General features: G+C 41.5%; 1 protein-coding gene across 5 annotated transcripts in view; it reads left to right on the top strand.

The window, feature by feature from the left end:
- Nucleotides 1-1,240: 1,240 nt before the first annotated feature.
- The window catches only part of LOC124875754 (myoferlin-like), a 52,471-nt gene continuing 37,104 nt past the window's right edge, over nucleotides 1,241-16,607 (top strand). For 4 of the 5 annotated variants that reach the window (XM_047378144.1, XM_047378141.1, XM_047378143.1 and 1 more), the window contains exons 1-11: nucleotides 1,241-1,457; nucleotides 1,956-2,011; nucleotides 2,191-2,282; nucleotides 9,449-9,557; nucleotides 9,661-9,754; nucleotides 9,851-10,023; nucleotides 10,958-11,086; nucleotides 11,198-11,260; nucleotides 11,343-11,393; nucleotides 11,470-11,500; nucleotides 16,352-16,467. In XM_047378144.1, the coding sequence (XP_047234100.1) occupies nucleotides 1,370-1,457; nucleotides 1,956-2,011; nucleotides 2,191-2,282; nucleotides 9,449-9,557; nucleotides 9,661-9,754; nucleotides 9,851-10,023; nucleotides 10,958-11,086; nucleotides 11,198-11,260; nucleotides 11,343-11,393; nucleotides 11,470-11,500; nucleotides 16,352-16,467 (1,002 nt within the window). In that variant the 5' untranslated portion in view covers nucleotides 1,241-1,369. The remainder of the gene's footprint in view (nucleotides 1,458-1,955; nucleotides 2,012-2,190; nucleotides 2,283-9,448; nucleotides 9,558-9,660; nucleotides 9,755-9,850; nucleotides 10,024-10,957; nucleotides 11,087-11,197; nucleotides 11,261-11,342; nucleotides 11,394-11,469; nucleotides 11,501-16,351; nucleotides 16,468-16,607) is intronic. The other variant, XM_047378142.1, reaches the window with a different exon arrangement.

Genomic DNA, 16,607 nt, shown 5'->3' with positions numbered 1-16,607 from the left:
TGTTAAGTTTGTTTAAAGGTGAGGGATTTCTTAGGTAGATTTGATCAACTGCTTTGATGACATTTAGACATTCCGAATGCTTGTAAATAATCACACATTTTTATTTGAATCATGGCATTAGGACAAATGAATTTTATGATGTTTTTATTTATTGAGGGGATTTCTGGTCCTCACAGGGGGATAATTAACAAACTAACTATCAGGGGATTAATGGTTGTGTGGGGATAGATTCTCTCACTGAGGTAAACTAACACACACAGTTACTGACATTGTCAAGTTACAGAATATGCTATCAATACTTGTTTTACTTTAGCTATACTCTTATTTTGAATGCCCCCAAAACATCTCTACCACGTTGGCTTTACCGCAATGAGGGCAGCAAGCTGTTGTGCATCATCTGATTAGCCACACCTCAGAACAAGGGATTTCGACTTGTTCATGAATTCAGTGTAAATGTGAGCTTTCAGTTGTAATAGTGGTGTAATCATTGATTTCATTAGCAGCACGGAGTGCGGAGGAAGAACTCAGATCTGGGACTAGGGTTAAACAGAGCAACCTGTAATAATGTTTGCTCCAGCTGTTGCTGCATCTGGTGAGTTCTATGGGGTCCACCAACTACATCTTCTTCCAATGACAGAAACCCAAAATAGACATGAATTAAACAGTAGTTTGGTCTGTGAACGCTGTGCTTAAAATAAATTATATTACTGACATTTTTTCAATTGTCTTAAGAATAAACAGCATCTCAGTAATGTAGAACAATAAGCATCTATGTAATTTAGCCACACATCAGTCCTTTTTCTGAAGAATTTTGTATTCCTGCGGGTTTCATTGAGGTGTGGTGCATTTCTCATCAGTTTGTACATTTGAGGTTCTAGATCCACGATTGTTATTGATTGGTAGAGTTATAATGTTTGAAGCTAATTATTGTTAATATACGCAATCCTTTTCAGTTTTAAAGTATTGTACTTCCCATCTTGACCACTAGATGGAGCCTTTTGACAAATATATTTCAAAGCGAATGTGGAGTTTTTGTGTGGATAAATCTGAATTTAACAAGAATTAACATCTCGCATGAATTAAAGTGACGGCTGAAAGAGAGAGGCTGTTTGCTCCCATCTTCTCAGATGTCCAGCTGGCAGTCAGGATAATTAAACTCCCATGATCCGCCCTCTCACTCGATCTCTCCCCCCCCTACCTCGTCCCCACCCAACTAGTCCTGCAAACGAGTTCATTCACGGCCAGCCTTCTCGGTGATGGAGCAGTGAGGACGCCGTCACTGGACTGTTCCCTGTAGAACATTTCCAATTTTCTATCACCTCCAACCGTTGTTTCTTTTTAACTTTTTTTGCCCTATCTGTTTGCTGCCATGCTGCGGGTCATAATAGAGTCAGCCAAGGGTCTCCCTAAAAAGAAACTCGGCAGTCCTGACCCAATTGCTTCTGTGATTTTCAAAGGTAGGTCTCGTTTCAAGGCAGGAAGTTGGTTGGATTTTGTTCAATATCTGAATGATTAACGATGAATGGTACATTTGTTGCTCTATTTATACATTTAATAAATGGAAAATAGAAAATGTACGTGTTGCTCATTTAACTTAAAACAGGAAACACTGTTTCTTAAAACAAAGCTAAAACACGTTTGGTTTAGTTTAAGTTTGAAGTATTTTAAACTCAAAAGAGAGTTGGAGTGGCTGTGCTTGGATCCACAGGAACACAGACATGTGGCTGCAAAAACTGAGAGACATGCTTAAAATTGTAGCAATATTTGCCTAAAGCTACATAATTGGAGTAACTGTAAGTGTATATTGTTGGCGAGAGGTTTTACATCCAGACATTTAAGGTAAAGTTGATGTTCCAGGATGCTTCCTGTGGTCAGCACGGCACACTTTCCAATGCCTTCAGCTCTGTCAGTGATGACCGATTTACTGTGATCATGAAGAAATATTTATCTTCCAGATGAGAAGAAGAAAACCAAATGGATCGATAATGAGGTGAACCCTGTGTGGAATGAGGTAATTCCCTCAACTCAGCAAATCATTACTGTGATTACATCAAAGTGTCCCCCCCCCCCCTGTCAAGCAATACCAAGTAGTTAATTATTGTCACAGTAGAAATAGTAGGTGCAGCATTTACTGTTAATTAATCAGGTTGTGCTTGCAGTTGAACCTCTTGTGGACGTTCTGTCTTTCAGGTGCTTGAGTTCGACCTGAAAGGCATTCCGCTGGACTCCGGCTCACAGTTAGACGTGGTTGTGAAAGACTATGAGACAATTGGGAAAGATAAGTAAGTAGAATAAAGCCTGAAGGCTGCTTAGGCTCACTGTTAGTTTAACAAAACAAAGGGATTTTAGTAATGAGGTTGTCAACATCAAGGCCCTCCTCAATGAATCACAGCTTAAACCTGGTGTTGTCTGAACCAAGGTTCCAGCAAACCTTTAATTTTTTTCCATGCAGCGTGGATCAGTTTTTCAAACACGCAATAACCAATACCTTTTGTATTTAAGAGTTCAGTTATGTTGCTGGTTGTCTCCATCCTCTCACACCCATCTCACCATGCTGAGACTTGCAGGACTATGTGGGTTGACAGAATCCATTTGGGCAACAATGACTCCCTGTTTGCCTTCTGTCTCAGCGTAGGATTTGTGTACAGAACTTTAGGAATCTCTGCTGCAAATCTGGAGAAACGCGACCATTATGCGCTACTATAACACAGCCTTAGCTTCTAATTAAAGTCACATGTGGGACCAATCTGCACCAACCACAAAAGAATGTTTCCATCCGTGTTCGACACCACTAATTACAGTGATCAATGTCTTGTCTAATATCAAGAGAAAGGTAGAGAATCTTTTTTTTAAAATACAAAATATGTAAAGCTGTATCCAAATTTTCTGTGCATATGTTTTGCTCAGTAAATGTTTCCCTTGTCTGGACAGTCATACAGAGGGAGGTGCATATCTGGTGCATGAGACCATATTAAACTGAGCAAAGTTTTCCACTCTGCTGTCCTATCTGACACACTCCCGAAAGATTTATACAGTGCTGCCAGTGGGGGGCTGTGCTCTCTGAAATATTTTTCCAGCTGGTGTAATGAGTTATTTCCTGTTCTCATGGCAACAAGGGGGTTACAGATATGTTACTAAAGATTATGCTGTAAAGCTGAAACCAAAATCCTTCTTTTTCCACTTTTAAAATGCTTTCACAAGCAGCCAATTTAAAAGCTGTGTGTTGTGATATCAATCCTATATATACACTTAGCCGAACTCACTGCTCTAAAAGTGTTCAAAGCTTGGATGTAGAATTAAACATTTGTAGGACATTAAAATGGTGAGTCAATCAGGCAAAAATGGCAGAAAGCATTTACCAAAACTTAAAGCTTTATTAAAATCAATATAAATAAATGAATGTGTGGAAAAAGACTTCTAAAGTTACTAATGTGCTGAGTTTTTATCCATCCAGCCATTGTCTATAACCTGTTATCCATGCAGGAGAGGCAGAGCACACCCTGGACAGCTCTCTGGTCCATCACAGAGACACAGAACAAATGACCATGCATCCAAACAGTCATACCTTAGGGCAATTTAGAGCGACTCATGAACCCAACATGCATATTTTTGACAATGGGAGGAATCCAGAGTACCAGGTGAGAAACCATGCATGCATAGAGAGAACATGCAAACGCTATGCAAAAAGACCCTGGCTGGGATTCGAACCCAGGACTTTCTTGCTGCAATGCAATATTACTATTTAATGCTTGTCAATGTTATCTAAAATGGGAATACATTTATATTTCTCATAAACATTTCAAGACATGCAAGAAGAAAACTTCATTTTTAGACCAAATCTATTTTTAGCCTTGACGTTGATGGAGACTGTAGATGAGGGGCATCTTACAGCACATTTGTGGCCCCTGGAATGATTTTGTGTGGCCCCCAACTACAATTCGATAGAGGTACATTCTGGCCCACCAGCACAGGCAGTTGATGCAGAGAGACACTTTTTAAAAATGTACGTGCAAGATTTTAATGCAATTTAAAATCATCTTAAAATGGAAGATGTTCAGTATAACAGTTTTTTCTTTTTATTAACCACATTTTTTTAATCTTAATTTCACAGTAAGACCACAAACATTAAGTGACAAAAGCAGGAGAAAAGATGTGGCTAAATAAAGCAAGTGTTTTACGAAGAGAAACGATATCTCATTCTTGTTCCCAACTAAAACCTTCGCTAAAGGTTCTAGACAAAAAAAACATAAAACAATCAACCCCCAAATATTAGAAGACCGTGTTTTCTACCATTTATTTAAGAAGTTTTCCTAGACCGGTGCCCCGGACAAATGACGCTACCTGTGCTGCCATGCCTGACTGTAGAGCAAAAATGGAAAAAGAACGAGTGACGGGTTTCCTTTCAGATGCTGAGGAACACCTAGAATTTCCATCAAAGTTGCTCAGACCGAGCACTTCTTTGATATTGTTGCCTCCAAACTCTCACAATATGCTTGTACTTTTAAAGAACTCTGTTCTTAACCCCCAGGTACAGCCCGTCTCGAGTACTCAACTGAGGTGTGTGAGAACGTTTTGAACTTTTTTGTTAAGGTTGTGAACATCGGAACCCTCATTTCTCCTTCCTACGACCCTTCGTCATATTATTCGGCAGTTTTTGACTCGGTTTTAGCTTGTCAGTCTAGTCTGAGAGATGATTGATCATGTGAAGCCTGCTGGGTCTCCAGTTCTGCCTCATCTTATTAAAGATTTCTCCACCTCGACATCTCATGTTCTTAATGTCAACAGCAGTTTATAAACGGGAATTGCTCCTTTTTAAGTTTTAGGTGTGTGGTTGTAACACCACAAATTAAGAAGTCTGATTCCTCTGTTCTCTAATTTTAGCTCAATATCTAAACTCCTTTTTTCTCCAAGACTCTGGAGAAAATTAGCGGTTGAGTTCTGTCTTGGATATGGTGTTTTTAGCTTTTCCAGTCCATTTTTAAAACTCGCCACAGTACCGAGTCAGCACTGCTGAGAGATTTTATGTTCTTTAGATCACTGTGTTGTATTGGTTCTGTTGGATCTAACAGCTGCCTTCGATAGATCTCTTTAAGATCTCTTACACCTGATCAACAAAGACTGAGGTTATGTTGTTTGGGCCCAGTGATGTCTTCAGCAGCAGTGTTGACCTGGGTCCTTTAAGTCAGTATCTGACACAGATTGTAAAACGGGCCAGGGATCTTAACTTTGCTTAGATTAAATGAGTGGTCAGGTCCAGCTGGTCAACATTAAACCATTCCTGTCACGGCATCTTTTTGAGAATTTAAACCATGCTTTCATTGCAACTATTTTAGATTACTGCAATGTACTACGTTGGTCTTAACAAAAGTTCGACTACAGCTGGTCCAAAATGCTGTTGCTAGCACAACTGGAGAATTTTTTTTGGTACCAGTTAAAAATTGTACCAAAAACAACAATTTCTCCAGACGTAGCAGCAATTCTACTCATTCACATTCGAATTCACTTTAAAATGCTTTTATTTGATTTAAAATGTCTTCGTGGCCTTCTTCCCAGTATCTGTCAGACCTGCTTCATCTGCACGCTCCCTCTCATTCACTCAGGTCGGCAGAGCAGTTTTTATTAGTCGCCCCGAAGGCAGAGTTCAGAGATGATACAGCGCTATCTGTCATTGCACCAAAATGTCTCTCAAAACCCTTTTTTTTTACCCTCTTTGGCTTTAAACGCAGTTTAAAATGTTGAGTTTTGTCGCTATCATTGGTATAATTTTTTTATTTTTTTATTTAATCTGTCTGCTCTGTTTTACTGGTTTTATTGTTTTTTGCTTTTATTCTTTTCATTTCTTTCCGTTTTCTTGTGTTTGTTTTTTTTCCACAGGTGTGTAAAGCCATTTGGCTTACTGAGTTGTATTTTAAAAGGTTTTTGGATCGACGATGATTTACAGATTCCTTTCGTACAAAAGTTAGACTTTTTCATCAAAATATTGCATGTTTAGTTCAAGTAACGTAAAGTTATACACAACAAGCTCCGTACAGTGTCTTTGGGAGAATTTTTTGCATAGCGCTGATCTGGATCTTCTGAAATTGTAACATCAGTCTCGCCACCTGCTTGCATACAATGGGTATTGTAGCAATTTTGACTGGAATTGTATTGGACCTTTTTTAAATGGAGGAAACTATCTCTTTAGGTAGAGGGTTATGGGTTAGGGTAGAGTTGTGGGTCCAGGGTTTAAAATGCCTGAAACACTCACTGCAGAAGTTCTGGTATTACTTGAACTGTTTAGTTTTTGCAATTAGCCACATTATTACAGTAAAACTGTTTTTAGTTTGGCTGATGGCATTAATACCCTGTTGAGGGTTAGTACCCACCATGATGAGTTCCTTCTGCATTGAGAGATATGCTGCCAGTGTCTGTAAGATAGTGAAACAAATGAGGGCTTTGACCTGTGATAAAGGGATGGTTGGAGTGAATGTTTCTATCTGAGTGCAGTGTAGCAGAAAACTGCTGAATACATGGAATATCTAACAATCCAGACCAGTTCCCAGTGAGGCCAGTGACCTAGATGTTACCCTAAATGGAAAACTAGTGACTGAGCTCTGCAAGGAAATCATCTGCCTAAAGCTCCTTTCTCATAAAATCCTGTTGACATTATGACTCAGACTCTATTTTAAAGGGATTCCGGAGCATTTTTCTTTCCAGCTTGAGGCCACTCCTCAAGTTTAGAAAAGCAAAGTGTTGTTTTTTTTTTTTTTTATAATAAAACTGTTGCATCTCCAGCCTCTGTTGGGTACACCTTGCTAGAACCAGGATGGAGTCACTTTTTTCATTCAGCACTGCCTCAACTCTTTGGAGCACCGATTCAATAAGGTGTTGTAGTCATTCATGAGGGACCTTTGTTCATTTTTGACATGATCACACAGCTGGTGCACATCGATTTGAATCCTGTTCAAATGCATCACAGAGGTGCTTTATTGGACTGAGAGCTGGTGACTGTGGAGGCAGTTGGAAGACACTAAACCTGTTGTCAAGTCCAAGAAACCAGTTTAAGAAGATTTAGGTTTTGTGACGTGATGCATTGACAGAAGTAGCCTCAGCAGATGTTTAATCCAAATGATGACCCTACTATCTGCCATTAAAATAAAGAGTCATTGGACCAAGGAACATTTTTCCTTTTTGGTATTTTTCTGTTTTGGTGAGTGTGTTGGAATTGTACACTGCTCAAAAAAAATAAAGGGAACACTCAAATAACACATCCTAGATCTGAATGAATGAAATATTTTTATTAAATACTTTGTTCTGTACAAAGTTGAATGTGCTGACAACAAAATCCCACAAAAATCATCAATGGAAATCAAATTTATTAACCAATGGAGGCCTGGATTTAGAGTCACACACAAAATTAAAGTGGAAAAACACTACAGGCTGATCCAACTTTGATGTAATGTCCTTAAAACAAGTCAAAATGAGGCTCAGTATTGTGTGTGGCCTCCACGTGTCTATATGACCTCCCTACAACACCTGGACATGCTCCTGATGAGATGGCGGATGGTCTCCTGAGGGATCTCCTCCCAGACCTGGACTAAAGCATCCACCAACTCCTGGACAGTCTGTGGAGCAACGTGACGTTGGTGGATGGAGCTAGACATGATGTCCCAGATGTGCTCAATCAGATTCAGGTCTGGGGAACGGGCGGGCCAGTCCATAGCTTCAATGTCTTCATCTTACAGGAACTGCTAACACACTCCAGCCACATGAGGTCTAGCATTGTCCTGCATTAGGAGGAACCCAGGACCAACTGCACCAGCATATGGTCTCACAAGGGGTCTGAGGATCTCATCTCGGTACCTAATGGCAGTCAGGCTACCTCTGGCGAGCACAAGAAATGCCACCCCACACCATTACTGACCCACTGCCAAACCGGTCATGCTGAAGGATGTTGCAGGCAGCAGATCGCTCTCCATGGTGTCTCCAGACTCTGTCACATCTGTCACATGTGGTCAGTGTGAACCTGCTCTCATCTGTGAAGAGCACAGGGTGCCAGTGGCAAATTTGCCAATCCTGGTGTTCTCTGTCAAATGCCAAGTGTCCTGCACGGTGTTGGGCTGTGACTACAACCCCCATTTGTGGACGTCGGGCCCTCATACCATCCTCATGGAGTCGGTTTCTAACCGTTTGTGCAGACACATGCACATTTGTGGCCTGCTGGAGGTCATTTTGTAGGGCTCTGGCAGTGCTCCTCCTGTTCCTCCTTGCACAAAGGCAGAGGTAGTGGTCCTGCTGCTGGGTTGTTGCCCTCCTACGGCCTCCTCCATGTCTCCTGGTAGCGCCTCCAGGCTCTGGACACTACGCTGACAGACACAGCATACCTTCTTGCCACAGCTCGCATTAATGTGCCATCCTGGATGGCTTTATATGTACATCTTCAAAGTTTATTCTGGACACAACACAGGAAACCACTCCATCCACAGGGCAACAGGTTCAGATAGTTTCTGTCTTCCAAAGTTGGCTTTTAGCTCCTTTCTATCAGTTCTCACTGTTTGACACATTTTTGCTTTGTACAAAGCAAGAATGTTTTATGTAAGCTTAAAGCCCATAAAGCAATGCAGATTTTAACTGTGTGACAGTTGATATAGCAATTCATCATAAGGGACAAATTAGGCAACGTCATTACTGGAAAGTGGCTAACAGTGCCTTCTAAAGGTATTCACCTGCATTTCCTCATGTTGAAACTACAAATTCAGTATATTTTTTGTTATTGAATGTAATAAACCAACACACATTGGTGCATATGTGTTTCTTGTACCTAGAATGGCTCAAATCAGTCAGGATGGGTGGAAATTTTAGGTCTTGCCACAGATTCCCATTTGGATTTAGGTCTGGACTTTTGGTGAGCATGTGAATATATTTTGATCTAATCCAGCCCATTCTAGCTCTGGCTGTATGTTTTGGGTCTTTGTCCTGGAAGGTGAACCTCCAACCCGAGTCTTAAGGCTTAAGATAAAAAAGTTTTGTGATGTACCTGCATTATCATTTTAATTCTTCAATAAAGTCTTAACACCTGCAGTAACACTTCCACACCACCAATCAGAGCTGCTGTTGAAATGACAACAAACTAGCCTAATGAGAGCGAAGCTGAGGAATGAAACGATGTTCCTCGTTGGGTGCGTTTTGTTTGTGTGTGCAGGCCAGGCTTGTTAGCTCTGGGCGGTTACCTTCTCTGTGCTCTTTCTGTGAACATGACTTCAGCTGAGCACACAGCATTGCATCTACCTATGGTCTGGAGTATGGGCACAGATAACCTGACTGACTACACCTAAGCAGTCGGCAGTATACATGTTACCCAATAAAATCAATGAAATTGGCACTTTGACTTTTACCAGACGTTTTCTGCATGATGGTGTGAAAAATGTCTGTTTTTAATTATGAATGGCTGTTCTTTGTTGCTTTTTAGATTTATTGGGTCTGCTAAAGTTTCTTTAAGAGACCTTTCCTCTGGAAAGGTGAGATCTCTGCCATCCAAGAATGTTCCGCTGGTCAATGAAAATGGACAGGGGATTGGAGTGAGTGTCATTGCTTAAAAGCAAAATTAAACCTTTTAATAAAGAGGAAAGCCTGGCTCTTTATGAATAAAACATAAATGACCAGGTTCTATTTTCTTTCTAGGCAACAATAGATATGGTGGTGGCCTATGACCCTCCAGCCAATGCTGCACCCAACCCCAACAATCCTCCAGATGAAAACGCTACAGTGGATGCTGGTATGTTTATTTCATAGTGGAATGTTACTGCACAAACTGTAATCAACTGGATTTAGTTTGCTGAATCTCAGGTCTCTTTTTTTCTTTCATGCTTAGGAGGAGGTGGTGGAGGAGGTGGGGATGAGGAGGGGAGTGAGACTGTTCCAGACGCGGGCCCAAGTGGCTCAGCAGGAGTCCCTTCATCCTCTGGCCAGGCTGTTGGTGTTCGCCAGAGGCTGACCCGGGCACAGAGTCGCCATAGACTCGTGAATAAACCTCAGGACTTCCAGGTCATTATGATCATTTTATTTCTTAATAGCAATTTTGGCAACAATTTTAGATGAGTTCAAATTAAAATGCATAAACTCCTTTAAATATTTCTAGTTTATTGCAGTAGCATAAATCTATATTGAAAAATGTAGTAAACCTTTTACTTAAATTCATTTATTCAAAGGGGGAAAAATCCTAAATTAAGAAATATTTGACTGCATGTTTTGGATCATTAATCCTGCTGAATGTTCCACCAGGTTTATATCTAGAATGTCCTAACTTGATGCCATGGACTCTAACAGGATCCCAGGGCCTATGGGTGAGAAATGGGCCCACAGCATTACAGCTCCTCCACCATACTTAACAGTGATTTGGCGACCTCATGATGCCTGTCTTTGCAGTGAGCCTTGGAGATTTACCTCGGTCACCGTCCTACTCACTGTGTGGGTCCTTATCTGGCCTAGTGGCCAGTAGCCAAGAGAAATGGGCCTCTATCATGCTGTTCTCAAACCCCAGGGAAACAGAAAGTCATATAATTTATTAGAAGTTATTAGAAGCTCTGATTAACTGAAAAAGCAAAGTTTAAATAAAAAAAATGCTTCAGTTAGATTACTGATTTAATCAAACAATATAATGTGCAGAAGTGGCTTTTTCAGACTGGAAAACCTCTGTGAATCCTTTCTCCCAGAACCTGGTCTCACACCCTATAAGGAAAATACATTTTAGGAATTTTACTACAGAAATGCAACGTTTTGTGGCTGTTTCATCAAGATGCAAATGTTTAGTGATTTTAGTACACTTAAAAAATGTCAGTAGGTGTAATGGTGAGAACTTGTGTGTGCGTGTGTGTCTGGATTTAGCTGCTTTTGTTCTCTGTAGTCCCTTTGTATGCTAGGTTTAGAAGACCAATGAATGCAGTACATACATGGAACTGATCCACTGTGTGTCTTCCAGATCCGTGTTCGGGTCATCGAAGCCCGTCAGTTGTCTGGAAACAACATCAAACCTGTGGTGAAGGTTCATGTGTGTGGACAGACCCACAGGACGAGGATAAAGAAGGGAAATAACCCGTTCTTTGATGAGGTGTTGTCTTTCTATTATCTAATGTAGAAACACCAGTTTAAAGTGTTCCTTTGATTTGTTCTGCTGCAGCTCTTCCTAATCCTCATGTAATTGTTCATTGACTTCCTGCAGATGTTCTTCTACAACGTTCATATGCTGCCATCGGATTTGTTTGAACAGAACATCAGTTTCCGGGTTAGTACAGCAAATGTTAATGTTGTGGTTCTGTTTCAGCATGCTCCAGTATAAAACCTGATTGTTGCATCTTTATTTATAGGTCTATAATTCATATTCACTGAGGGCCGACAGTCTCATGGGAGCGTTCATGGTAAATGTTGTCCATCAACTGAGAACTTTTTGTGCTTATCTGAGTCAACCTGACCTCTCCTTGTTTCTTCACACAGCTGGATGTTGGTTATGTTTATGATGAACCAGGTAAGTTCACACAAGCCATTTACAGGTCCTTCTCAAAATATTAGCATATTGTGATAAAGTTCATTATTTTCCATAATGTCATGATGAAAATTTAACATTCATATATTTTAGATTCATTGCACACTAACTGAAATATTTCAGGTCTTTTATTGTCTTAATACGGATGATTTTGGCATACAGCTCATGAAAACCCAAAATTCCTATCTCACAAAATTAGCATATTTCATCCGACCAATAAAAGAAAAGTGTTTTTAATACAAACAACGTCAACCTTCAAATAATCATGTACAGTTATGCACTCAATACTTGGTCGGGAATCCTTTTGCAGAAATGACTGCTTCAATGCAGGCGTGGCATGGAGGCAATCAGCCTGTGGCACTGCTGAGGTCTTATGGAGGCCCAGGATGCTTCGATAGCGGCCTTTAGCTCATCCAGAGTGTTGGGTCTTGAGTCTCTCAACGTTCTCTTCACAATATCCCACAGATTCTCTATGGGGTTCAGGTCAGGAGAGTTGGCAGGCCAATTGAGCACTAGTGATACCATGGTCAGTAAACCATTTACCAGTGGTTTTGGCACTGTGAGCAGGTGCCAGGTCGTGCTGAAAAATGAAATCTTCATCTCCATAAAGCTTTTCAGCAGATGGAAGCATGAAGTGCTCCAAAATCTCCTGATAGCTAGCTGCATTGACCCTGCCCTTGATAAAACACAGTGGACCAACACCAGCAGCTGACACGGCACCCCAGACCATCACTGACTGTGGGTACTTGACACTGGACTTCTGGCATTTTGGCATTTCCTTCTCCCCAGTCTTCCTCCAGACTCTGGCATCTTGATTTCCGAATGACATGCAGAATTTGCTTTCATCCGAAAAAAGTACTTTGGACCACTGAGCAACAGTCCAGTGCTGCTTCTCTGTAGCCCAGGTCTGGGGAATGCGGCACCTGTAGCCCATTTCCTGCACACGCCTGTGCACGGTGGCTCTGGATGTTTCTAGTCCAGACTCAGTCCACTGCTTCCGCAGGTCCCCCAAGGTCTGGAATCGGCCCTTCTCCACAATCGTCCTCAGGGTCCGGTCACCTCTTCTCGTTGTGCAGCGTTTTCCTCCAGACTTTTTCCTTCCCACAGACTTCCCACTGAGGTGCCTTGATACAGCACTCTGGGAACAGCCTATTCATTCAGAAATTTCTTTCTGTGTCTTACCCTCTTGCTTGAGGGTGTCAATAGTGGCCTTCTGGACAGCAGTCAGGTCGGCAGTCTTACCCATGATTGGGGTTTTGAGTGATGAACCAGGCTGGGAGTTTTAAAGGCCTCAGGAATCTTTTGCAGGTGTTTAGAGTTAACTCGTTGATTCAGATGATTAGGTTCATAGCTCGTTTAGAGACCCTTTTAATGATATGCTAATTTTGTGAGATATGAATTTTGGGTTTTCATGAGCTGTATGCCAAAATCATCTGTATTAAGACAATAAAATTTAGGAGTCTGTCGTTTGGAATATAAAATTTGAAATCTGTCAGTCGAGTAATTTATGCAGGTTTTAAAATAATTCTGTATCTGCAACACAGTTTTTTTTCCATTAATGTTATTGGTAGTGTAGGGTTCTGCTTGTAATGAAATGTTTCTCAGAGAGGGACTAATAGGTGCAATGAACTGAGAGCAGACGTGTGCAAATTTTGCAGTACATGCATTATTTTTAGCATCTTGTAGGAAAGTTTGTCGTGGCTGTCATTGCTGTAGGAGTTAATTTCTGTCAATAGACAAACGAATTTTGAGTCTGACTCTTATAAAGTTTAAATTTGTAAGTTATTTTAAAATAGTTTTTTACGCATCTCAGAGGTGCAAATATGAAAATCTCTATGAACGTACGCCAACTCTTGCCACTGCTTATCAGACATAAACTACGGTCATTTGTGCAGACATTTGCATGGGGTGTATGCATGTCTTGTTTTAGTTGATCCACCAAGGTCTGTTTAAATCCATAATGCTGGTTGTTCAAATGCATTCAATGTTTGTGGGCCATCCTCAACATGCTATCTGCATCAGACTCATGTCTTTAAAATTAGGCAGAACCTGGACGATCCTCAAGTTTCCCTGATCTGTTTGTAACCACAGACTCCAGCTGATGTCATTGCTTTGTGCCATAGCACTATGCCTAACACTCTGCCCCTCCCACCGGCATCCCAGAAGGGCGGGGGTCACCATGACAACAGAAGATATTGAACAAATATGCACCAAAAAGGAAGGTGTAAACTTGGACTTTCAAACTAAAAGTCACAGAACCTTATGGAAACACATCTTAGTCTTTTATAGGTGACGATAAAACAGAATAATTCAAATTCCTTATGGGCTTAAACGGTGGCAAAAAGTATTTGCCCGTGCTTTTAAAATTAAGATACTCTTCAAAATATTAAACTCTGATTTATATTTTGGATTATTGATGAAGCCATATCAACCTCATGAAAACTGGCAATGGTTTTAGATTTTTAGAGTAGGCTTCGAATTAATATGGTGAAGATGACTTGCTGTAGTTCAAAGCGAGGATCAGAGTCAGTAGAAAAAGGAGATTTAAGTGGCTTTGAATGCAGTGTAGTTGTTGGTGGCAGACAGGCTGGTCTGAGTATTTCAGAAATTGCAAATCTACTGAGATTTTTACACAACTATTGGTCAGGTATACAGACTAGTTCAAGGAGGAAAAGCAGTGAAAAAGCAGCAGTGTTGATGAGAATGCCTCTCTGATGTCAGAGGAGAATGGGCACACTGATTTAAAATGAAACAAAAGTTTCGAAACGGCCTATACCAGCAATAGACACTGGGTGCAGCTCTTGTCAGATAACTACAGGAAACTAAGGCAGCAGTTTACACAGACTGGGCATTAACTGATTGGAAAAACATTGCCTGGTCTAACAAGTCTCAATTTCATGTGCAACATTCAGAAGTTACCCTAAACATAAATGGGCTCTTTCAACAACTGAAAACAAGGAAGGCCTCAGGACCTGATGATGTCTCCTGTCATGCCTGAAAGCCTGCGCCAAGTAACTGGAACCCATCTTCACTGAGGTCTTCAAGTCACTGGAGCTGTGTGAGGTTCTCACTTGCTTCAAACACTCCACCATCATCCCAGTACCCAAGAAACCCACCATCACAGGATTAAATGACTACAGGTCTGCTGCTCTGACGTTTGTGGTCATGAAATCCTTTCAGCGACTGTTGTCGAAGCACCTGAAGGGCATCACAGGCCCCCTGCTGGACCCTCTGCAGTTTGTCTACCGGGCAAACAGGTTGGCAGATGATGCAACTTGGGTCTACACTTCATCCTGCAACACCTCGACCACCCAGGGGTGTACGCCAGGATCCTGTTTGTGGACTTCTGCTCAGCCTTCAACACCATCAACCCAGACATCCTTCACCAGAAGCTTATCCAGCTCAAAGTCCCGGCCTCCACCTGTCAGTGGATCACCAGCTTCTTGAAGGAGCAGCTGCAGGTGAGGCTGGGGAGCATTTTCTCCTGCACAAGAACCATCAGCACCTGTGCCCCCAGGGTGACTGCACCTCAGTGGACCCATCTGTGAAGCTCCTGAAGTTTGCAGATGACACTACTATAATTGGACTGATCCAGGACAGCGATGAGTCTGCATACAGACAGCAGGAGGATTGGCTGGTACACTGGTGTGGTCAGAACCACCTGGAACTTAAGCCTCTCAAGACTGTTGAGATGATGGTGGACTTTCGGAGAACACCACCCCTACATACCCCACTCACCATCCTCAACAACACTGTGTCTGCTGTGAACCACTTCTGGTTCCTTGGAACCACCATTTTATGAAACCTGAGATGGTCCTCACTTAATAGACAATGTTAGGAAGAAGGCCCAGCAGAGACTGCACTTCCTGAGGCAACTCAAGAAGTACAACCTTCCACATGAGCTGCTGGTCATCTTCTACACTGCTATAATTCAGTCTTTCCTGTCTCTGTCCATCTCAGTGTGGTTTGGCTCATCCACCAAACAGGACAGGTCCAGACTGCAACTAACAGTCAGGTCTGCAGAGAGAATAATCAGGGCTGACCTTCCCTCCATCCAGGACTTATACAGGTCTAGGGTCAAGAAAAGGGCAGCTAAAATCTCTGCAGACCCCACACACCCTGCACATAAACTGTTTGGGCTTTTACCATCAGGTGGCGCTGCAGAGTGCTGTTTGCTAAAACCAGCTGCCACAGAGACAGTTTCTTCTCCCAGGTTGTTTCCCTGATGAACACTTGACCGAGAGTTCCAGAACAACACCATGCATGCTTGGACTGATCTAACATTATATTGTAATGTAAAGTCAGTTGTGTATCCATGTACATTTAAAAAGTAATTCCTTGTTTGTACAGACTTGGCAATAAAGCTGATTCTGACATAAAAGCATGGATCTATCCTGCCTTGTATCAACAGTTTAGTCTGGTTGTGCAATGTCTTCTGATGGCAGAAGATGGCTACATTATCCACCAGGGAAATGCACCATCTCTCATATCTCAAGTGCTTTCAACTGGTTTCCTGAACATCGCAGTTGGTTCACTGTACTCTAGTGGCCTCCACAGTCACCAGATTTCCATTTAATAGAGCACATTTGTGATGGAATGGGAGCTTTGCATCATGAATCTGCAGCAACTGTGTGACATTATGTCAGTGTGGACTAAAACAACTGAGGAATGTTTCCGAAAGCTTGTAGAATCTTCCACAGCTTGTTGCCACGAAGAATTAAGACAGTTCTGAAAGAAAACCAGGTCAAACTGGTACTGAAAAAGCATACCTAATAAAGTGGTTAGTGAATGTATGTTATTTGTGTCCTATTTATATTCGTGGTCTTGATGCAGACCATTGCGTGATGAGGAAGTGGCTCCTGTTGAATGACCCAGATGACTCCAGCTCTGGTGCTAAAGGCTACCTGAAAGTCAGCCTCTTTGTTGTCGGCGCAGGAGACGAGCCTCCGGTACCACAGCTCCATTCATACATATACTGACCCTGCTCACATTCCTAATTTCACTTACAAATACACAGAATTTGTTCTCATTTTCCATTCATAAAGTCTTATATTCTGTATTATTGTCTTGTATATACTATATTCTGACA

Source organism: Girardinichthys multiradiatus, chromosome 10, assembly GCF_021462225.1.
Source record: "Girardinichthys multiradiatus isolate DD_20200921_A chromosome 10, DD_fGirMul_XY1, whole genome shotgun sequence".
In the NCBI taxonomy this organism is placed as follows: domain Eukaryota; kingdom Metazoa; phylum Chordata; class Actinopteri; order Cyprinodontiformes; family Goodeidae; genus Girardinichthys; species Girardinichthys multiradiatus.
Note: the sequence above shows the minus strand (reverse complement) of the source record. Positions and strands in the feature narration are given on the sequence as shown.